The following is a 25,000-nucleotide window of genomic DNA, read 5'->3' as shown; positions in this document are numbered from 1 at the left end:
CGGCGGTGCCACTGGTCCGACTCTGAGTAAAGTTCTTCCAGCAGTGAGTTCGGCCGGAAACAAAGGAGAGGGAGAGTGTGGGAAACAGGGTTTGGGACCTCAGCTGCTCTGATCCTGTCGTGTTCTCATCACTTTTTATTGTGTTTTCATTGTTTTCACAAACATCTATGGCATGGTTTTCATTTTCAGGCTTCCTCTACAAACCAGATCTTTTCTCTCGGGACAATAAAAGTTTTGAGCTAAATTGGAGCTGAAGTGCCAGCTTCTCTGCGTCTGCGTTCCCAGGACAGTTTGTTTATAATGAGAGAGCAGATAAGCAGTCGGTCCAATCCCGCCGTCAAATGTTCCCTCGCAAAATACCAACATGCCAAAGAGGCCGAGCCGCCGCTCGGCTTCGGGTTTCACACACGAGATCGCATCAGAACCTTTAATGTCTGAAGAGTTTGACGGATAAAGACGAGGTCAGAGCTCAACCGTCCATCAGAGTATAAAGACGTTCTTCACACCCTTTCTGAAGCGGAAATCTTCACTGTAGCTGCGAAGCTAAAAGTGTTAGCATGCACCCCGTCTGAAGACGGTGTTAATAACGTCTTTAAAAACTAATTGGATCACAGCAGACGAGCTGTACGGAGACATCTGATGTTTGTTTGGCCACTCGACCGAACATCAGATGAAAACAACTGCGCGCTGCAGACTGTTGGTTCACAGCAGGATTAACTGTTCTTGACGAGTCATTTTTTCTTGTCAACACCAAAAATATGAAAATTATATGATTTGGTGGCGAGCGACAGTTCTGCACACTCAGCAACGAACACGTCGCTCCTCACATGTGCAGAACCTGCCTGAGAAACATCATGTTTGTAAGTTTCCTTCAGTGTCACAGTGGTCCAGTGACAGCTGTCTGTACACCCACAGGTCCACTGCTAACAGGAGGTGCTAACAGCTGAGTTTTTGTATTTTTTGGGTTGTTTCTCTGTTTTAAATCATCTCCAGCTGCTTCAGCTGTTCAGCAGAACGCTGCAACTCTGTTTTACTGTGAAGCTCCAGAGATGTTCTGCGGACTACGAGACTTCAGCTGATAACGAAGATGAACTGTTCCTTAATGTAACAACATCTAACGATGAGCCGATCTCAGCCGTCTGGGAGTCTCCCAGCAGAACCAGTTTGATTCTGGGATGTGGTCTGAACAGAGACGAGCCGGCTGCAGGAGTCATTCAGGGACAGTTAATGTTGAGATGGTCTCTAATTCTCTCTCTTCTCTCCCTCTCGGTGTCTCTTTCCCACCGATTCCTCCCCCTCTGTTTGAACCTGCCTGTATTTAGCGAAGCCGCCGCTCGCTGCCTTCCTGTCCTCCCTGATTCCTCCCAGAGGGACGACACAGCAGGCGGCTGGCAGAGAGCAGACAGGAGACACAGATGTCTCACTCTGAGCTCTTTTCAACGCACCATGACGATCACTCAGCCAGGCGGGTAGAGAGGACAAAACTTTGACTTATAGTTGGACAAAATAAAACTGCTTAAATAAGTTTCAGTGTACGAAAAAAAAGTTTTTCTCCAAACTCATAACGGCAACAAATGTGTTAGATATCTATGAACTATTATAAATTAAATATAACTATGAAAAGGCTCCCTTTGTTATTAACAGTTAATAAATCAGATTAAAATCTGTAACTGCAGACCTAAATGCTTATTAATCTGAGAAAACCAGTAAAGAGCTGCAGGATGATGTATTTTTGTAGCTAACCCTGACGTTAGCGTCGCCCTGGTTCCGTCCACAAAATTGGATTTCGTCTCCCAATTCTGTCTGACGGCTCTGATCTCTGAGCCCGTTGGTTCCTACTGACGACAAGAATCTTTAAAAACACCAAAAACATGTTTCGTGTTTAAAACAGCTGCTCACTTTAGTTTCAATCAAACAAACAGGAGGACACGGTGCATTTGTTGGGGACTACTTTCAGCAGCGGATTAATCCACATGAGTAAGAATGTAGAATATCGTGACCTTTAACCTGAATCTGCAGCGTCTTCAGGTTTGTGTGTCAGTGCTCGGCGGGTCTGGACACAATCTGTAGTTGTTTACTATCGAGTGATTCATCTGTGCAGACATTGAGCATCTTTGGCGGCCGGTCACACATCAAAGCAGAGCCAAACGATGTGGTGGGACGACGACGACTAAAACGAGCCTCCGGGGGCTCCAACGGCCCGACGACTGCACGGACACGACCGATAACACGCTATAAACACGCTAAAGCCACGTCACAAAAAACAAAAGTGACAGACGGCGAGGAGAAGAGGTGGAGGAGGAGAAAGTCTGCAGCAGAGAGAAGTTTGGACGAGAGGAAGAGAAGAAAATGTGAATCAGAGCCAAGAAGAAAAAGATGAAAAGGAAGCAGAGTGAAAAGAAGAATGTGAGGAAGAGAAAAGAGGAAACATGCTAATTATAGTTTATTTTCCTGTCAGACGGAGGATTTTGTCTTTCTATCAGCTGCACAGATTCACTGTTTCCTCTCAGTTGTCAGAAGTCAGTGAACCGGCCCCGAGATTGTCGCAGGGTCGCTAGTTTGAGTCCCCAGACAGACCCGGCCACCAGAATAGATCCAACAATGACCGGTTTATTCTGTCTGCCAGAGCAGCGAAGGGTAGATCGAGGTTACAGAGAGCAGCACAGAGGGAGATGAAAGTGGATTGTGGAATGTCGCTAATGATGTGTTCAATTAAGTTCAATTAGCCTAATTGTCCTCTGTGTGTGGGGAGAGGCGGAGAGAAGAGGGGGAGATAAACAGGAGACGGAGGACAGGAATTTAAACAGAACAGGCCGACGGAAAGAAAACGGGCGGACAGATACATATTGTGTCGGAGCTGCTAAACGGAGGTTGACACTTCGTCTCCGCCAAGAATCCAGTCGTCCCTCGGCTCCCTTACTCGTCATCTCCGCCACCCAACATAATTACTGAGGTCCCTGAATGCATCAGTTATTCCTAACAAAGCACAGGACTGGCTGGGTGCAAAGTATTCTCACGGCGGCAGCGCTACATCGAAGAAAAACAACAAGTTTTATGAGCTCCGACGACGAGCCGCAGCCTTTTTCTACTTCACTGAGCTTTTTAGCCTCTTTGAGCTCATAGTTTTGGTTTTACAGAACTTTCAAGTGTTCAGTTAATTTAAAACGATCCTGTTAGTGTGAAACGTCCAGCAGGTACCACAGAAACACTTTATTTAGATTATAGCAGAAGAAGAAGCTTTTCAATTTCAATCATCTCGCACACGAGACCAAAGTAAACAACAACAACTCTCAAAGACGACACAGCTAGCTTAGCGTTAGCCTGCAGCTAGCTTGGCGTTAGCCTGCAGCTAGCTTAGCGTTAGCCTGCAGCGTCACTTTCAGACTCTTCTCCTGTGTGATGAGGACGATCAGCTGACTGGTACCAGAGGAAAGAGGGTTTACTTGGACTAAACTGATAACGATGTCAAAGATCCTTTATTGGCTTGTTTGGGAAGAGGGTTCACTCTGGACAGATTTGAGGAAGTGAGATCTGTAACAACCTGAATTTGTCTCTTGAATCACTGAAAGCAGATATTTGTAATGATGTTGTTAAATATCTTTTAAAGAAGAGTTTGTCGGGACATAAAAACAAAGATCTGTCGATCTTTACTGATCCACACGAGAGTCTAACAGTGACACCACTAGTATTATGAGTCTCGGCCATCGGGAGCAAAGGAGGAAGTCAGGTGACGTTACTATAGAGCACCAAAGAAGAAGTTTGTGTTTTCTAAAAGCATCTCCAGAGTTGATCTTTCAGAACAAGAACATCTGGTTTGCATGCAGCCATCAACAAGGCACCCTGACACTAAACTGGAGGGGTTCTGTGAAGAATCAGTCCAGATTTAAATGGACCTCTGAGTGGTATCTGCAGGGGTTCTAGAGCAGTTTCTGAGGCCTCCAACTCAACAGCATGAAGTGGTTCTAAAAGGGTTCTGAAGCATAAAATGGGCCTTATGTTAAACTCGAACGGAACGTGTTCTAAAAGGGTTCTGAAAGGGTTCTAATAGGGTTCTTTATTGGTTTCTAAGGGTCTGCGAGCAGAGAGGAGAATGTGCAGAGGTGTAAGGATGGAGGACTTTTTGCTAAACGATCTTGTTGGTCCTGCTTCTTGAACAGGGCGGTACCTGATGATACCCGTCTGCTCACACCTGGATGTCATTACGTTGTTGTCACATTCAGATTTGAGGCGACATTTAAATTATCCTACAAACAACAGAAATGTAATCTGTGACTCTGATGCCACATTCATCCACCAAGAGGAACTCTGTAAATTCAGTGTTTCCCTGTAAAGAAAGCTGCTCCTCTCAGCCCGTCTGCACAGATCCAGTTCATAAAAATCTTTTCCATCTGCTGTTCCAGACTCTCGCCTACAGAAACTCAAACTGCATCAACAGAAAATCCAGAGGAGGAAGAAGACGACGTCACAGTCCCGCCCACGCGGCCTGACTGACAGGTGAGCTCTTGGAAAGCACAAAGCAGGGATTTCACAACCACTGAACAAACCTCCAGTGAGCTCTGCTGCGCTGCCTCGTCAGTCATCTCGTCACACAGGTGGACTCACATGTTCAAACTCACATTCAACACTTTTCAAAGCACAACACACATTTTAAAATGACACAAACACTGATGATGATATAAAGTCAGCTGAAGTCTCGTAGTCCACAGAACATTTCTGGAGCTTCACAGTAAAACAGAGTTGCAGCGTTCTGCTGAACACCTGAAGCGGCTGGAGATGATTTAAACATCCGATGTCTCCATGCAGCTCGTCTGCTGTCATGAAACTGGTTTTAAAGATCAGTTTCTATCTTTTATTCTGCTCGGCTGCAGACTCACATCTCAGTATCCGGAGCATCTTTGCTCGACTGTGATGGATTTTCTTAGAAGCTGCCTTTGACTCAAACTAAAACCTGATGGAGGATTTGGATGATGATCAGCAGGGACGGAGAATCTCGCCAATTTATAGTTGATGGCTAAAACACAACACACCGGAGATACGAGGTCTCCACATGAGGACGGCGAGATTATCAGCCACAGGAAAACCTCACGAGTTGTGACCCTCGGCGACCCCGACCCAAAGAGACGGAGACCAGGAGGTCAGAGGTGACGACGCGGAGGAAGACCACACTTAACACCTGACCTCAGCCTGCAGGAGCTGCTGCTGGGCCGAGCCGATTGGTCCGTCTCCTCTGAGTCATCACAGGTACGACGGTGTGAGTGTTAATATTCAGGAACGCAGCAGCCTCCCTCCCTCCCTCCCTCCCTCCCTCTGACTCGTACTCGCTCTCTGTCGCTACCGTCTGTCAGGAAAACCATCCAGCAGCCTCACACACACACACACACACACACACACACACACACACACGCACACACACACACACACACACACACACGCACACACACACACACAGTGACACACGAATCTCCTCTGACTTTAAGTAGATAATGAGCTATTCTTTGAAAACAGCAGGAGGCGATTACAGAGGTGCGTGTGTGTGTGTGTGTGCGTGTGTGTGTGTGTGTGTGTATCTGCCGGGTTTGGCTGAGTGAGTACGCAGGTGGAATTAAGCAGGTGGATACACACACACACACACACGCACACACACACACACACTCAACTGTAACACATGCAAATATGTGCTTACACAGTCTGAATTGTCTCCACACACACACACACACACACACACACACACACACACACACACACACATGAACACACACACACACACACACACACACACACACACACATGAACACACACACACACACACACACACACACACACGAAGGTAACTGTTACACATTCCTGACACATGAGAACAGATTTACACATTTACTGTCGAGCTGCTGCCATTTGTTCACACACACACACACACACACACACACACTGAACTGTAAGTATGTGCTCACACACCTTAGGCTATCTTGGTTACAGTTCACACACACATTAGTGCACACACACACACACACACACACACACACTGAGCCATGTGTACTCACCAGCCTCAGCGAAGGTGATGATCTCCGTCGTCTCCTGAGCGTCGCCGGCGTCTCCGGCCCGAGCTGCCGCCACCGCTGCTCCTCCCCCTCCTCCCCGGCCTCCCCGCCCTCGCGCCTCCTCCTCCCCCTCGATCTGCACGCTGCCGTCCTCCGCCACTCGCCCCACGTGGAGCTTGCGCAGGGCGTTGAGGAGCGCGGCGCGCGGCACGGGCCGGGTGATGTTGGGCCGGGCTTGGAGGTGCAGCATGTTGAGGATGTGCCTCTTCACCGCCTCCACCACGTCCTGCTGAGCCGCCTCCCCCTCTTGGTCGTGTCCCGCCGTGTCGTCCGTGACCCCTTCGTTTCTCCTCATCCTGGCCAGGGCGCAGGAGGGGCAGTGGGAGCTGGAGGCGGCGTCCGGCAGCAGCTGGTGGTGAGGATGGACGGTCAGAGAAAGCGGCTGGAGTTTGGACGCCGGGTCCGAGGACGAGCCGCAGCTCTGGACCAGGAGCAGGACGGTCCAAGTGAGCAGAGGCAACACCGACATGATGAAAGGAGGCGTCTGATTGGCTGCCGGGCTGGATTTGGTGATGCTGCCGGATGCAGATGCACAGACGGAGCCGGAAAAGATGAAGAAAGTCGAGTTTTGGCCAAAAGTGTCTGAACAAAAACTGAGTCCTGGATGAAGAAAGAAAAGTCTTCCCTGCTTCCTCAGCCTCCTCTCCTTCTCACTGTCTTTGTCTTTCTTCTCTCTCGTTCTCTCCTCAGAAGTTTGGAAGCTGCAAAGTTCAGCTCAGCTCACAGTCCACCTGCGAAAAACGGAGGGAAAAAAAAGCTGTAAAGAAACGAGAGAGAGGAGGACAAAAAAGAGAAGAAAAAAAAAAAAACACAACGCCGAGAGAGAAAATGAGTAATCCTTATCTTTTTTGTCAGGGACAGATGGCTGGAAAATGTGGAGGCGTCACAAGAAAGAAAGAAAGAAAGAAAGAAGAAGAAGAAAAAACAACAGGACGAGAAGAAGAAGAAGAAGAAAAAAGTCTCGGATGTGATGAATGGATGAAGGAAAAGCAGTGAGAGCAGGAGGATCCTTGTTCCCGGGGTGAAGTCGCTGCAGAGTGTGTGTGCAGAGTGTGTGCAGAGTGTGCAGAGTGTGTGTGTGTCAGAGAGCCAGTTTGACTAAGTTATCCCAGACGAAAGGGAGTTCCTCTCTCTCTCTGCTTTACCTCTGTTCCTCTCTCTCTCTCTCTGTGGTGAATGCTCCCTCGCTCACCAGTTGAATGGTTTTACCGGAGTGGGCTGGACTCGCTCTCTCTCCTCGCTCTCGTCTTTCTTTCCCTCCCTCTGCTTCTCTCTCCTCTCTCTCTCTCGCTCTGGCAGCCTCCAACCATAATTATACCTCCCTCCTCCCTCCTCCCTCCATCCCTCTCTCTCTCTCTCTCCTCCACCACTCCAGTCTCCTCCCATCTCGCTCCGTGACTCATACCACTTCCAACTTTTACCTTCTCCCTCCCTCCTCCCTCCTTCTCTTTCTTTATTTATTTCTCCCCTCCCTCTGTTGGGCTGTTAATGGAGCAAAGCTGGGATTCCTCCCTCCCTCCCTCCCTCCCTCCCACGGTCGGCTGTGAATGAGTTACGTGTTGAGGGGAAAACTCTTGGATGACTTGGACCTCGCCTGTGACTCTCCTGTCCATCTGTCTGACTGTCTATCAGTCAGTCAGTCTCGTCTGTCTGACGGTCTGGATCTGTTTAGTCTGGTTGCTGTTCAGCTCCAGTCAACATGACATCATGGTTCATGACTGTGCGGTCTCGCCTCGTCGCGTTGTGGCAGCGCCGCTCCGGTTTGGTGCGAGCAGGGGATTCCTCTCTTTTGTCTTCTTCGTCTTTGTGTTTCTGACTTTATTTCTGTGATTAAATGTTGTGCACACAAGACATTCACAGTCCTGTCTCTGTCAGTGTCTCCTCAAGAAGTATAAGGACTAACTAGCAACCTCAGGACGGAGACTTTTCTTACGATGAAAGTCAGCTGAAGTCTCGTCGTCCACCGAACATTTCTGGAGCTTCACAGTAAAACAGAGTTGCAGCGTTCTGCTGAACAGCTGAAGCAGCTGGAGATGATTTAAACATCAGATGTCTCCACACAGCTCGTCTGCTGTGACCACAGTCCGAGCTGCTACGCCCGCCCTAGAGCCAACAACAGCCACTGAGTGATTGTTTTAAAATTCCCAACTCGTCAAATACTGACCATGGACTTATACAGAAGAACTGGATACCAGACGCAAAGATGGCGCCCGTTCAGTTTTACTGTCTTGGACGTCTCCTGGTGAAGAGACGAGGTCGAAAACCTCAGAAAAGTATGACCTTCTGATGTGGTCATCTTATCTTTGTCATCATCGTCTTCATCATCCTGAAAATACTCCGGCTCTGCTCCCACTCCCGTAAGCTTCTCTGGAAACACTCTGCAACCTCACTTCATTTCCCATCAGCCCACTCTTCCCTCCTGGAAACACTCTGCAACCTCACTTCATTTCCCATCAGCCCACTCTTCCCTCCTGGACACACCAGCAGTGTTTGTCTTTGCTGTGACTTCTGTTGAGAAATAATCCTCAGGAAATTTTTCAAGAACGTCCAAATCTTCAGCTGCACTGTTACACTTTCATATTTACGGGCTTTCATAGAGACCACGGTCATCGAAAGAGGCTTCAAGAGGTCTGAAATGTGGGTTTTGTTCTGATGATGAAGAGATCAGTGAGAAGTTTACACAACGTCTTCGGTTTAATACGACTTTAAGTGGTTCTAGCAAAGTTCCCATTTGTAAAGAGGCTCTGAAACGACTGTGGTGGAATTCAAACACGTTCTGCTTTACTGTAAGCTCCTCGAGACTTCAAGGGGTTTATTACGTGGAATCTTGAGGAGGTTCCAGCAAGCTCTCCAGTGAATCTGATAAAGTTCTGAGGGGTTCTTCCAGGCCTGAAGTCTCAGATCTAACTGGTTTTCTAAGTTCCAAAAGGATGTGATCAAAAACAGGTTCTAGAGGAGGAGAACATGTATGTAACGGGGTCCTGAAAGGGGAAAAGGTGGATTCAAGGTTCTCTCTAAAGGTTCTACTTTGGGTTCTTACAGATATTCTGATTTTATTCTAAAATGGTTTTACAGGCTTTCAAAGTAGATCTACAGCGATGCTAAAATGCCTCAGAGGGAACCTTTAATGGGTTCTGGAGATCAGAAGAACATTCAGATGATTTTCACAGGTTCTGAAGGGGGTGTGGTTCTAGAGGTTTTAAAATGTTTTCGGGGTTCTAGTTCTAGTGGTTCTGTATAGCGTTTCAGGAAATTCAAATGGGTTTCTGGTGCTTAGCAGGTTCAAGGGTGAAGGTAAGTGGTTCTATGTGGGTTTAAGATGGGTTCTAAAGGGTTCCTCATGTTTTTAGGGTTCTAGTGGCTTGAAATGAAAACATCAGTGGTTCCGCCAGTAATTTCAAAGGATTGGATGGATTCTAGGGAATTCAGGTTCCAAGGTTTGAGATATTTTGAGAGGGTTCTAGGGGGAACCAAAGTGTTCTACAGTATTTAATGGGTTCTATGAAGGATTTAAAGGGTTTCTAAGGAGAATCTTTGACACTAATAAGACCATCTGTTAAGTTTTGTGGTTGTTGGTTTTGTTGCAAGTGATCCTCCCCTCTCTCTCTCTGATGACGTCACACTGTCTCTCGCCCCCTCTCCCTCTGACACGTTCTGTTACGTAGAACCTCGGAGAACAAAGTCCGATCTGACTGTAGAGGAAGTGGAGAAGACGCAGAGTTACACACTGAAGCTTCCTGCTTTAATCAGCCGTCTGGGATTCTCCCTCCGCTGCTATGACATCATCACTGCAGGGGAAAGTGTGTGTGTGTGTGTGTGTGTGTGTGTGTGTGTGTGTGTGTGTGTGTGTGTGTGTGTGTGTGACACCTCATGCCTGTGTGAGGTCACCGCTCGCTGAGTTGCCTTATAAAGGCGTTGCAGTGTGTATTGTGGAAATGAACTTGTCTGCACCGGTGGATCTTTAAATAACTGGACCTGTGAGTCAGAACCTGTCGCAGCGCCGGCAGCAGCTCTGATGCACTTTGTTTTTAAAGTCGCCTGCGGGGCTGAAAAACCAGAATACATTCAGGACGTCTGGAAAAGTACAAGAGAGCGCCGCTCGGGTCAAAGGAACCTCGTCAACCCTGCCAGGTCCATCATTACGGCCTCAAGCTGCTCAGAACAGAACCACACAGCTTTATTTAAAGTTTGAGAGGAGATCAGAAGTTTCTGAGGACCTGTGGAGAAATGTGTCCGACAGGATGCAGCAGACACGAAGAACAACACGACGCTCTTTGTTTCAACTCGACGCGACTGAATGTGAACTTTGACTCGCAGGTGACGGTGAAAGAAATCCACTTTAACAGAACAAGATGTGTACAAGCACCGAAACAAGAAGAAGAAGAACAAAGTCAGTGAAGAAATAAGAAAAAACTCACAACAGAGTCCAGAAGGTTCACGTCACGTGGCCTCTCCAGCTGCTCAAACACCACGGCTCTCTGCTCAGCTGCTGAACAGGTGCTTCAACTCACCTGCTGTCCAGACTGTAAACAAAATAATGCTAATAATAATCAAATAGTGAAAAGTGCCATGAATGAGTCCAGTGTGAGTCGTGTCTGGTTCCTACTTTCAGGAGGAAGTCGGCCTGTGCAGGTGCACCGGGACACTGTGGAGTCACGTCAGCTCATGTCTCAGTGTGTCAGCAGCTGCTCAGGTGAGATGACAGACAGGTGAAAGGACAGTGATGGAGCTGCAGGTCTGTCTCAGAGCTCAATGCAGATTGAACTGCTCCATCTAGTGGACGTGAGCTGTAACCTCAGAGCACCTTCACTTCACTGTTGTTTCCATTTCCTCTTCCTCTCTGCTCCTCTTCTTAACTCTGTATCCACCTGCTTCACTCTTCATCATCACCTGCATCCTTCCTTCATTCTTTCCCTCCTCTTCCTCTTGTTCTTCCTCTTCATCTTCTTCTCTCTGCAGCTGTGTGTGTGTGTGTGTGTGTGTGTTATCATAGGACGTTCAGCAGCAGCTTCATTGATGTGGTTGTGACTCTCACTGACCAATCAGACGGGGAGGAGATGATGATGTCACTCCGGTGGGTGAGGTCAGAGGTCACAGAGCGGTGGAGACGTGAACCCTCAGCCCGTCAAACCTTCCTGGGTTTTCTTTCCCCACATCCTCGTCTTCAGGCTACATGTGTGTTTTTAAAGTATCCGGACATTTTCCAGACTCAGACCGATGACACCTCAAACCATCTGAGGTGATTCAGGGCAGCCTCCAACACACACACACACACACACACACACACACACACACGCACACAGTCAGATATGAAACACATATGCATCTGCATGTAGGACAAACTGTGAATCAAGACCCCTGACACTCACACAATGTCTGAGTCAAGTGTGTGTGTGAGTGTGTGTGTGTGTGTGTGTGTGTGTGTGAGTGTGTGTGTGTTGCATGCAGACACTCAGCTGCTGTTAACAACGCTCTCTCTCTCTCTGGTTCTTGGTGTCTCTCGCCCAAACTCCCCCGGTGGTTCCTGGCAGTGTCCTTGTGTCAGACTCTAAATATTTGGCAGCAAACCAACATCCTCAACCTGAAAGAGCTGGTGGCTGATTAAATGTTCATTCTTGGGGTTGTTCATGTTTGAGGACGTGAAGCTGCAGATTTCTACATCATCTGTCAATATTTAGATCGATCCCTTCGATCATGGCGTCTCTGGGTTTCACTTCATTCATCCACAAAATGTCAGACGCTTCTCCAACAGGCTAACATCAGTGTTAGCTTCTCCAACAGGCTAACATCAGTGTTAGCTTCTCCAACAGGCTAACATCAGTGTTAGCTTCTCCAACAGGCTAACATCAGTGTTAGCTTCTCCAACAGGCTAACATCAGTGTTAGCTTCTCCAACAGGCTAACATCAGTGTTAGCTTCTCCAACAGGTTAACATCAGTGTTAGCTTCTCCAACAGGCTAACATCAGTGTTAGCTTCTCCAACAGGTTAACATCAGTGTTAGCTTCTCCAACAGGCTAACATCAGTGTTAGCTTCTCCAACAGGCTAACATCAGTGTTAGCTTCTCCAACAGGTTAACATCAGTGTTAGCTTCTCCAACAGGCTAACATCAGTGTTAGCTTCTCCAACAGGCTAACATCAGTGTTAGCTTCTCCAACAGGCTAACATCAGTGTTAGCTTCTCCAACAGGCTAACATCAGTGTTAGCTTCTCCAACAGGCTAACATCAGTGTTAGCTTCTCCAACAGGCTAACATCAGCATGGAGAAGCAAACACTGAGGCACTTTGGATGGAGCTGGAGGTGAAGGTTGGGCAGAAGGACGTCTGCGGTACATTTTACAGCGAGCTGCTAACGGTGTCGCAGAGTAAAGAGGTGGCGTTGAACTCGTGCTGGTGCAGAGAAACTTTCTGGATTTGACTAAGAAGCTCCAGCCTCACCTCGTCGAGAGGACAGCCTGCTCTGCTCCACACACCCAGTTTATGATTAATGCAGATGAAAGAGTATTTTTACCCTTAAAAATCTATCAGTGAGTCCAGTATATGAGGCAACGTCCTCCAGAGCTGCAGTTTCTGCCTTTTTAAGGGCATGAAATGTTGAAAAGACAGAACTGTGAAGATGTTTTTCAGTTGATCCACAAGTATCACTGTTTATATGAGCACTATCTTATTCATTTCTCAGTAAATTACTGAGGCGGGAGACATGTGGACAGTTGGTGACTAACTGAATGTCAACACTGTGTTTAGTTGAGTAAAAGTTGAATTAAAGGGAATCAGGAATCTTTCCCGCTCAGGAATTTACGCAATTTTTATGTTTCCCAACTAATGCTTGTGTATTTATTTTACCATCTGTCTCTGTCTCCTGTTTTCAGCTCTGTTTACAGTCGTTTCCATTTAAAAAGTGCAGTAAAACACTTGTTCTCAGTATAAACTTCACAATACAAGTCATAACACTGCACGCTGAAATATATATGAGAGTATGAACCACATCTAAATAAATAAAAATTCAAACCTTGCACTGTACGTTGAAAGTGGAAACTGCACATTAAAAAGTCACTTCAGTGACATTACACCAACATTACGCATTAAAGACGGAGCTGTGTTAATGAGGTGCCCGAGGATAAAAGTGGGTTTTCATGCTTCTCAGATATTAATAACAATGTAAACACATCATCGCCGTCAGTTCGGATGAATGTTTTCACTCGTGACGTCTTCGGAAACAAAGCTTGTTGCTGCTCTTCTGTTGAGCTGCTTCAGTCTGCACGGAGGAGTTGAACCACAAAAGTCTGAAATAAAAGCACTTATTGAAAAAGGCCGGTCGCTGTTTAAAGCCAAGATAAAATACCTGCACAGTGCAGGATGATGCCTTAAAGCCCTGAATTATGTTTTGACATTTTCAGATTTTCTTGAATTGGTTTTTCATATTTTGCAGTCGCTCTTCAACACGTCCGTTAATGAGTCTGTGGAGATGTAGATTATACTGAAAATATTAAGTCAACAAGCAAATATGGAGGAAACATTGAGTTCAGCTGCTAATAAAGAATATACTAATATACTAAACAACAGGAAAACAGAGGCCTGTCTCTAATAACACTAACCTTTCTGCTTCATGTAGATGAAGACTGTACTGTAAACACCCGACACATAAACACGCAGCTCCACCGTCACACGTGTTTATTCTGACAGCGCTGCAGCGATCAGTGTTTAAAGAGTTAAAACTGTCCGGGTATTCCCGGGTTGCTCAAGACTCTTCAGGGTAATTCCAGACTTTTCAATATATTTACAGCTTCAGCTTCTCAGACTTTGTGTTATGTTTCAAATAAAGGTTGTTTTGTGTTTTGCTGTAAATGTCATCTTTTCATTTTCTCAAAGAATAGAAATGGAAGCGTGTTTACACGAGCTGTGACTTCACTTTTAAATGTCAGTCTTTCACTTTGTTGTTCACAGTATTGTGACGGTCGGTGCATCATGAGAACGGCCTGACCAGCTGATTGTGATTATACGTTGTGTTACACTTGGTGAACTCTGTCCACCGATGACTGACAGAGAGTCACGCAGACCCTCGCAGCTTCGCTGACGTGAAAACTATAATTTGAGCTTTAAACCGTCCAAACACCACATCAGATCTGTCCCCCTCGTCTCCCAACACCTCTGACTCACTGCTCACTCTTGTTCTTTCCATCATTTTCATCATCTCTCAGCTCATTTCAGAATATTTCGGTGAGACCGGGCAGCTTCTCTGCTCCTGAACTCAGTTTGTAAACCGGCGGCGGTCGAGTCAAAGGTCCTGGTTTTCCCAGTGCAGCCTCGGCCCCGTCCCAGTCTGAACGCCCACCTCGGTGGTTTGGCCGGACCGCCAGAAAGCTCCACACCCACCGTGACTCTGCAGGACGGCTGTTAGCAATAACTGGTATTTGTAGTGAGCCTCTGCTGTGTCACCGCTCTTCATCATCATAATCATCGTTATCAGAGTCGTGTGCATGAGCGCGTTCATCCTCAGCACTGACGCAGTTCTCAGAAACAGCACTTGTTGGTGAAGAGGGAGAAGTGTTGAGAAACCTCCTGACCACAGCGTATATTTAGGCCAAACCGCCGTATGCGATCTGTCCAAACATGACAAGGAACAGGGGAAATTATGTGAGAAACAGGGAGGGTGGAGAAGGGAAAGACAAACTGCAGTTAGGAAACCATGAGGAGAATGATGTGGTTTCACAGCTGGGCACTCAGGCTGTGTGAGAACAGCGAGGCCGCTCAGCTCCGAACACTCGACTGCTGCAGCCGCTCAGGTCAGATCCCAACGCCCAGACGCTGCACTGCCGCAACACACACGAGCAGGTTACACACAAACACACACGTCATCATGATGACTCCCTCTCATGGTCATCTCACAGAAAGTCACACAACACAAACAGAGACGCAAACATACCAGAGAGACACACAACCTCCACAACGTCACACACAACCGCCACAAAGTCACACACAACCTCCACAACGTCACACACAACCTCCACAAAGTCACACACAACCTCCACAAAGTCACACACAACCTCCACAACGTCACACACAACCTCCACAACGTCACACACAACCTCCACAAAGTCACACACAACCTCCACAACGTCACAACCTCCTCAACGTCACACAGAACAACTACACAGAAACACAAAACCACTCAGAACATCAACAAAGAGACAAACTGCTACACACACTTTTAAAACGACTGCAACATGTAAAATGACCACAAAGAGAAACTGAACATGAGCGAGGAGACGTAGACGTCTGCAGATGGAGGACATGGTTTGTAATGTTTTGTGTGTCAGTCGAGGCGTCTCGCTGTGTATAACAGGCGTGGGGGGTCCTTACAGGCGGGGGGGGTCCTTACAGGCGTGGGGGGTCCTTACATGTCTGTGTCCAGCTCTGTGTAGGTTATCTTGTGTGTAGTGTTGCATTCGAGAGCTCCATCACTTCACAGAGCTCAGTGTAAGTCTCTGTACAGGTGAACAGGTCAGTGCTGAACATGATCCTGTGACGAGCTGCAGTCTGAAGGAGCTCGAGGACGTTCAGCAGGTACAAACCTTCATCAGACCTGCAGCTGAAACACGCAGAGATCAGACACAAAGAAGCGTGAAGGATGTGAAGACGTGACGCACAACAGGTTTCCCTCATCACCATCATCATCATCATCACCACCGCTGCTGCTGCTTCTTCTCTTTGTTTCATCACACACACACACACACACACACACACAAACACACACACACTCTCTCAGAGCGATGACTCACTGCAGGTATGGTCCACCTGTCTCTGTGATCTCTGCTGGCATCGATCGCCCGTCTTCACCTGTCAGCTCTCTCACATCTGCTGCCCTCTTTTCTTCTTTCCTCGTCTTTCTTTCTTTCTTTTCTTCTCTCTGCTGTTTCTGCTCATTTGTTGAACTTTCTCTTTCCTTCTTTTCTTTCTCTCTGGTTTCACTTCTCTATTGTGTCGTCTCCTTCTTTTTCATTTGTCTCCTCGGTGCCTCGTTAGCTCTCCATCTCCTCCCCCTCTTCCTCTGCGACTCTCGCTCTCTTCACTTATCTTTCCTTCCACCTCGTATCCACACGTCTCCTCCGCTGATGGAGACAGAGAGCTTCTTCAGATCTCTTTAAGTTTGTGAATCATCGCTCCCCAGAGTGTGTGTGTTTGTGCGTGTTTGTGTGTTAACGTTTGACATTTTCTCTCTCTGAAGAGTTTTGAGTGCTTTTACGTAACACACACACACACACACACACACACACACACACACACACAGTAAGCCCAGGTGTTAGTTGTGTCTATAAGGAGTCGGAGGTTCAGGACTTTAAGGTTCAAAGCTTCGTTGCTGATCTCCGGCTCAGAGGGCGATGACGTTTCACATGCGCGCACGCACACGCGCACACACACACACACACACACACACAGATGCAGGTTTGTATTGAGCCTCTGTCTCTTTGAAGCCGTCAGATGGAGAAAGTTTAGTCAGCGTCGACTCGCGATCGATTGTCGTCCTTAAAAGAAGTTCACTTGAATCTGAGATCTGTGACTTTGTTCACGTCAGAACTTCAACAAAGAGCAGAAATATTCATAGAAAAAATATTTCTCCCCTTTCCGGTGAAACGATCAGTGTCGGCAGCAACGTTACGATGATTAGTTTTGTCAGGAATAAGTTGTTTAAAGGGATTTAAGTTTACTTTCACCCAAAAAGTAAAGTCCAGTCATCAACTCGCAAAACAGAGTTGCAGCATTCTGCTGAACAGCTGAAGCAGCTGGAGACGTGAGTCAAACATCAGATGCCTCCACGCAGCTCGTCTGCTGTGATCACATCAACACGAACAACACTCGGCAGAATCACATGTGACTCCAGGTGTTTACTCCTCCAGGTCGGCTCTGCACCTGACTGTAAATAACATCTCAGATCAGTTTGTGATCTCGAGGCTTCCACAAACTGTACAGCAGACGGTATGGGTTTGGAAACATTGTCTTTTACAACCTTCAAAAGTGGTCGTAAGAGGGGAGGCACTTTCAAAAATACTTGGCAGGTGATTGGACAAACCAGCCATCTATAACAGGCTGACAACCAATCAGATCAACAGGAGGAGATCGCCACCACCCGCGGAGCCAAGTGATCAATCAAACTCTTACTGAAGTCAGCGGAGAGACGAGTGAGAACCCCAGTCTGATGGAGCTGATGCTATACAAGCTAGGCTAACCTCTGGAGGAGCCGACTGGTTCGACCGCTCTGGTTCAGTTGTTTTCAGTATGAATTCTTACGTATGGCTCCTTTAAGCTAGCTATCGTCGTCTTGTTTTTAGCACGAAGGAGATTAAACATGTGGCTTTGAAGACAAACTGGAGCTCAGCAACAAAAATAATAAGTGATGTGACAAATTCATTTTGTCTCTGAGTAAAAATGTTTTGTAATAATAAAGTGGAAAATATGCATCAGAAGGAAAAAATCTCTCATGACTATAATATTAAAATGTTCCTGCCAAAGAGACTCCGACATGACAACATGACAACATGACAACATGACAACACGGCGCCGTTAATGAGCCTCCAACATCACGCCGGCTCCGCCCACCATGACTCAGGGCTCAGCAGTCGTCCGGCGCTGAGTCGTGGAGAAACAGAGAAAGAGTACAAGACAACAACCGAGCAGCTGCTTTTGATTTCCGGATGAAACAGACGAGCTGTTTTCACTCTCGACTCAACAGAATGTAAAAAAAAGTCTGATCATCCCGACCGTCCGAACAATGCCAGAGGTTACAACACATACTCTGAGAAGATCAGAAGAGAACGAAAGACAACAGAGGATGAAGAAACGAGCGGAGGTCTAAAATAGACGTGACCCGGTCTGACTGCAGGTGTGTGCTGTGAGTCCAAACATCTGCTCCGAGCTCCTAATCCTCCTAATCATCCGGGCTCAGCCCTCTGGGTGGACTCGCATACTTTCTTAAATAGTTTCACTTGCAGATAAAAAGGAAACGCGCTGGCCGAGCTGCTCTCTGAGGCTTTGCAGCGCTGGGAGAATTCATTATGTGAAATGAAATCCGTCAGTTGTTTCACAAAGGTTGTCTCGAGCCGTTTGCCCAAAGTAACAGTCCACAACTTTCCTTTCTGCTCGGCTCGTCGCAGCTGGAACATCTGAGGCATCGACGCACACCAACATCCGACCAGAACGACGAGTTTAAACTGCTCCTCACGCAGCTGAACTATGAACCGCACACACATCGTGCCTCGTGTGACCAACAGCTCGTATCACTTCCTGGTAGTCGTCTTGACAACGCTGGTTAATTTGTGCTCCATGTTTGTTGAGATGTGAAGCCGTCCGGAGCAGGATGTACTCAGATTACATTCCCACGTTACACGAGTCTCCACACAGACGTCCCTCATCAGTGTCGTCAAAGACATCGATATATTCGTTTACAGAGTCGGTACTCTGCAGCGTCGAGACGTCGGCACCAGCTGCCATTTCTCCATCTCGAAAAATATGAATGTTTCTATAAAAACTGCCACGCTGGCCTCGCCTTCCTGTGAAAACATCTCAGTCTCAGTCCAGTTCTTGACTTCACTTGAAATAACGACTGGCTTCACACGGGAACTGAACCCTGACTGTCAGGTTGGAAGTCTGATGAGTAACCAACTCAGTAACCACCATCCTCCTGACGCCGGCTCATTATGTTACATTATATATTATATTGTTGTTTTCATCTCTGCACCACCATAAAGCTCATCACGTTGTGGCCATTGTTCTTTGGGACTGACTTTACATTTTTCGCTGCGTAAGCCTCAAAGAAAAGATCAGTAACCTGATGCTGTGTGTTAGTTCGGTCCAACACTTTCAGATGGTTGTGTGAGAAACACTGAATCAAACCTCGATGTGACGAACTAACGATCCTCAGCACAGCGACCTGAAATACAGCTGCTGTAGTCATGATGCATCTTTGTTGGCTGGCTGACAGCTGGACCTGACAGTGTGTGTGTGTGTGTGTGTGTGTGTGTGTGTGTGTGTGATGTGTGTTATCTGGGCCCTGAGGCTGTATTATGTGGTAAACCTGCTCTAATGTAAGCAGCTGATGTCATCATGTGTGATAATGTTAGATTCAGGTTTAGATTAATGTTACGGTTAATGAACCGGGTATTCTTTAACATTATTTACGTACAAAAATGTGTTTATTGTTTATTGTTTCCCTTATGAAAATGTCACATGTGAAATTTGATCTAAACTTTCAATGTGAACTAAAACTTGTTTTTTCTTTTAATTAGTACGCGTGATAAGAAAGTAGTGACACATACAAACTGCACATTTTACATGTGTTGGGCTTTTTCACATGCAGGTTATTAGTTCGACATGTAGAAATAAAATAATGTCACATGTGAACTGAGCTTTTTTTTTTTTTTTTGGCTTCTTTCACAATGAATTGAACATTTCCACATGTCAAACATCACATATGTTAGTACAGCATCTGCTTTTTACACGTGAATAAAATATTTGACACGTGAAACTAAATTAATGTGAATTTCCACATGTGGAAACAAAACATGGCACCTGACACCACGTTAAATGAGTTTCTTCTTGTGTGTTTAACATTTTCAGTTTCACATGTGACCGTGAGAATACAGACGTTCATCACGTTCTGACTTTCAGCTCGTAAACACACTGAGACTGATGAAATGAAAAAGTAGATTATTTTAAATAAAAACAAAAGTGAACGATGCGTGTGCACGTGTGTGTACGTTACAGTGTGTATGCAGACAAACCTTTATGTTCATGTGTTTTTGTCTGTGTGCTGACACACAGGTTATATAAACCTGAACTGGACCCTCTCTGTTTGTGTAACCTGAGTCTACGTTGTCGCCTCTAATTGCTGCTTTGCACAAACAGTCTCTGTCGGAAAATCCACATTTTGACCAAAGTTCGGTTTTTCTGTTTAATTTATCGTCCTATTTATACTTCAGACTGTGATTGGAGCAAACACCCAGACGCTAAGAAAATATATATTTTACTGCAAAACAACTTCAACTGACACAAAAACACACAAACACCCACAAACACACAAACTCCCTCTGACTGTCTCTCGTCTCCGTTTCCAGATAACTCTCTCTAGATTTGTAAGCGCTCTGTTTAATGACGGCGTGTGCTGAATTATTCATCCACAGATGTAATTTGAGAGGTGTTTGCGTAATATTATGTATTTTTGATGACTTTATTTCACACCGAGGCTTCCGTCTCTCGTGGTGACTTTATATAACACAAATGAAACACTTTGCAATCATGAAAAATCTGAATAAATACAGAGGGACTAAATAACCCTCGTATAAATATTAATGACGACGCCGTTTCGAGACAATCACAAATCAAGTGATGGAATAATTGCAGTAGCTGAAGTAACTTTTGTTGTCTTTCTGTCTGACAGCGAGATGAGATGATAATTACATTACTGAATATACATCTACAGCCAGCAGGAGGTTTGTCTCGGGGTTATATAAGCTTCAGACGGGCTGGTGGCCCGGCCTGCTCCAGCCTTTGCTAAGCTGACCAGACGTCTGAAATAAATACGGGGACATTTCCAGTTCAGTGGTCGTTAAAATATTCAGTGTTATTGTCTCAGTTCGTGTTTCAGGTATTATGATCATGTTAACTGTGGGATTAATATGACTTCCTCTTCTGAGAAGATATTTGTGGTGATGTTGTAGATACAATTCATATAAAATAGGTTTTCATAAAATAGTGTGAGCAACTACTAAGTAGAAGAATGGCGGACAATGATACGACGCTGATGTAGCGAGCAGCGCCCTCTGTTGGTTGAGACGTTAACTTTAAGGCATCCTTAAAAACAGGGACATTTCCGGGGGCAGGACGCCAAAAACAGGGAGCGTCCCTAGAAAACTGGGACGTGTGGTCACCCTGGTCTTTACACAACGGTCGAGCTGTCGCTCCATCCTGGCTTTCAGCTGAGGGTGAAGGAGTCGGGATGAGCATCAGCACCTCCACATGGTTTTATGATTGAAGGAGATCAATTATCTCAGAGTCTTCAGGGTGAAATGAAGCGATGAGCTTTTGATTTTGCCAGCTGATCTACGTTCCAGCCTCATGTAGTCATTGATCCTTCATCTGTCACAATCCAACGCCTGGACCGGGGCTCTGAAACCAAAAGAACTGAAAGAGTCAGTTCTAGATGCAGGTGAGTGAAACTAATCGGGTCCATCTGACCTGGTAAAATCTAACAAATCATCTTCTGGTCACGAGCTCTGAGTGTCTGGGCCTCCTCGTGTTTCTCTGCGGTGTAACTGTCGTCAGCAGCCTGGTTTGATAAGAAACACTGATCTCAGGTCTGTTTCTTACTGATCTCGTAGAAAGACTGACGGTTTTGAAGCGGCTCAAGTCCGAAAATCAGGATTTTCTGCAGGATGAGAAGTTAAATCACTGCTGGTTTGAGTACATTTAATATCAGATTACTTTAACTATTCATACGGGAGATGTTTACTGAAGCAATATTTGAACATCATATCTTTATTTTAACTCAAGTATGACCCTTGAATACTTTTTACAACACTGCTGTTTTATGGATGTAAATAACTGAATGCATTATTTAGATGCAGTCTCACTGTACAGGAAGCAGATTTTTGCAGTTTTCATCAGGGAGGTTCATCAGGGATCCAAAAATGTGTTTTGTTTTTCAGTTTGTTTGAACCAAACATGTTCAGTGAGACAACATCCGAGAAACAGGAACCAAGAAATGAGAGCAGTTCAGATTTTTATCAGTAACTTTATCATTTTCTATCGTGTTTGACTCCAGATAAAACCCCCTCTCATATAACACACACACACACACACACACACACACACGCACACACACACACTAATGCCTCAGTGTCAGTAAAAGTGTGATCCACAGTGTAGCGCTGTGAGTGCGACTGTGTTCTGTTTGATCCGTACAGAGTCATCAAAGAACAGGATTAAAGCACCGACCTTGTTGTGGTCAGAGGGAGGGCTGACACACACACACACACACACACACACACACACACACACACACACACACACACACGTAAAGCTTCGCAGTGAGAACAAGAAGAGAAGAATGAAAATGGAAGTGGCTGCTGTTTGACAGAAAGCAGAGAGGAGTGACGACACAGACAGACGTCTTCAGACGACAATAAAGAGAAACTGGAGACGATCTGTAAGTTTCTGGTCGGACCTGAACGTCTCTCTGTGGAGAGTCGAGCTGTGTGTTCGTGTAATCCATCCTCTGTGAGAGCTTGTAGCAGCATGTGCAGGAGGTCTGGATTTGTGTGCAGAGTCCTGAACACAAGAACTAAAAGCAGAACCACACACAGAGAGTTTGGTGTCTCAATTCTGTGGAAAACGGACAATTATTAGCACATGTTGCTCGTGTTGCATTAAAAATGAAGAAATATGTGACACACATTCAAATTGTGGATTTAAAAAAGTGCAATATTGGATGTTTGTACTTTGAGAACAGTTTTAGAAAGCAGCATCGTCTAACAGCTGCCACATTTTACTGATAGAAGCAGGTCTGGTGTGGCTGACCTGCAATCAGTTTGATGTGCTAACCTCAGGACATGTTGCTAACATCGCATGGATCCCAAAAAAGCCTCCAAAGGAAGTCAGCCAGGAGGATCCTGATCAGACACCCCAACAACCTCAACTCCTATCAATGCAAAGAAGCAGTGGATGAGCTCCTGACTTTATATTAAAGTAATGCAGCGTGTCATCTGCAAAATAACTGGTAACTAAAGTTATCAAATAAATGTAGTGGAGTAAAAAGTACAATGTCTGCCTCCAAAATGTCGTAGAGTGAAAATATAAAGGAGCAGAAAATGGAAATACTCAAAAAAACTAAACAACTACTACACCAGAGCTATCTGCTAGATGCTACATTGCTTCCGTTACTTCTGCTAACATCTCCAGTGTCTTCTGGATCTCCTGCCACTTGGTCGTGCCGAGAAAACCTCCAAAGAAAGTCACGCAGTAGAACCACCTCAACTCCTTTCAGTGCTAAGAAGCAGTGGATGAGCTCCTGACCTGATATTTAAGTATCAAAAGTAATTTTCTGGTAAATAAATGTACATAAAACTGCAATATGTTGACGATACTTGATTGTTGAATTGGTGTCCAGTCGACCCACAACGTCAGCGTTTGATGACCTGAGACTGAGACTCAACAGTCAATTATGTTTTTCCAGACTTGTGGCGAATTTTTGACTCCGATGTGACGCATCTCTCTGATGATCAGAAGCAGTGTTTGATAAATAAATAAAATACATTTATTTAAAAAGTACAATATTTGTCTCCAAAATGTTGTGGAGTGTAAAGTAGCAGAAAAAGGAAATTCTAAAGTGCAAATACCTCAAAACTGTACTCAAGTACTGTACTTAAGTACATCCCTGTAATACAGAGATACAGTAGGTCCAGGATGTGATTAGCCTAGCTTAGCACAAAGACTGGAAGCAGGCAGCAACTACATGTTGAATCTCATCTGATGTCTGTGAGAACAAAGTAAAATCCTCCAGATTTTTCTTCACGTACTCCACATGCATTTTACTTTCTGTGTGTGTGTGTGTGTGTGTGTGTGTGTGTGTGTGTGTGTGTGTGTGTGTGTGAGAGAGAGAGAGTTTTTATCAGCTGTGTGTTTGATGAATAACCACCCTGACAGCACCACCAGCCAGACGCCTTTGAAGCGCTCTGATCACAGATTGAATGGTTTAACACAGATGGTGAGAACACACACGAGGTCATGAGGTCACACACACACACACACACACGCACACACACACACACACACCTGGACTTACATCAGTCTGCGACCACAACAAGGTGTCGGCTGCAGTCACTTTCTTTAATGACTCAGCAGAGATCAAACACACATTTCCCACAACAACATCACACACACACACACACACACACACACACACACACACACACATCTGATCTCAGCTTTGATGACTCGACACACATCAGACACGCAACTGCACTGAGAGTCCTGACATCACTTCCTGTCTGGCCTCAGTTCCAGCTCCTGTAGCTCAACACAATCTATCACTGAGGGTCTCAAACTCAGATCATCGTGGGGCCACTACAGAGTTCGAGTGCTACGTAGGGATGTAACGGTATGAAAATTTCACACCACGGTAATAGTGACCAAAATTATCACGGTTATCGGTATACCGCGGTATTTTTAAAATGTCTTCAAAATGTTGAAAAAACACTGATACACTGATAAATTGAAGTAATTTCACCAAGATTTATATTTGAATAGATTTATTATATATTAAAAGGCTTAGGGTATAAGCAGCCTGTTTTTGAAAGCGTCCTGTAATGTCTGCGTTACAGAGGTAGAATGAGATGTACTGGCACTCGATTGGCCAGCAGACCCTCTCTGTGAAAAAATGAATAGAAAATGTCATTATTAATTATTACTGTCATTGTTACTTAATACTAAGGGTGCAACCAACAGATCACAAAACTCACAATCTAGATCATATCACTTTTGTGAGAAACAGGTTGGATAATTTTTTAGATCAAAACAAAAAGGATTATTGTTAAATTAATTATGAATACTCTATTTTGGCTCTTATCTCTATCTAGACACTTGTTATATTCACCATTTTATATTATTCTTTATATATAGTCTATTTTACAAATAATCCACAAGTATTATATATTTCTGATATTACTTATATATATTGGCTGTCTGTCTCTGTCTGCTTGCTCGTCTGTTGTCAGTGGACTCGGTCAGTCTGATTGGTCTAATGGCTGCTGAGCCACAGGTAGACGCTGCTCCGGTGAACGGAGCTGAGATGAAAGTCAGTCATCTCAGTCAGTTTGCATTCACTAACTCAGTCCACCCAGTACGTGTTTGTCTCAAAT

At 45.5% G+C, this 25,000-nt stretch overlaps 1 protein-coding gene across 2 annotated transcripts in view; it reads right to left on the bottom strand.

Moving 5' to 3' along the window:
- Positions 1-6,818, bottom strand: part of inhbaa (inhibin subunit beta Aa) — a 15,927-nt gene extending 9,109 nt beyond the window's left edge. Inside the window, exons 1-2 of one of the 2 annotated variants that reach the window (XM_073488515.1) lie at positions 6,112-6,818; positions 6,039-6,072 (exon numbers count right to left, since the gene is read on the bottom strand). In XM_073488515.1, the coding sequence (XP_073344616.1) occupies positions 6,039-6,072; positions 6,112-6,564 (487 nt within the window). In that variant the 5' untranslated portion in view covers positions 6,565-6,818. Of the gene's footprint in view, positions 1-6,038 lie in introns of both variants that reach the window. The other variant, XM_073488514.1, reaches the window with a different exon arrangement.
- Positions 6,819-25,000: the final 18,182 nt, after the last annotated feature.

Source organism: Pagrus major, chromosome 19, assembly GCF_040436345.1.
Source record: "Pagrus major chromosome 19, Pma_NU_1.0".
Lineage (NCBI taxonomy): Eukaryota > Metazoa > Chordata > Actinopteri > Spariformes > Sparidae > Pagrus > Pagrus major.
This window is presented reverse-complemented; position numbering and strand designations above follow the sequence as displayed.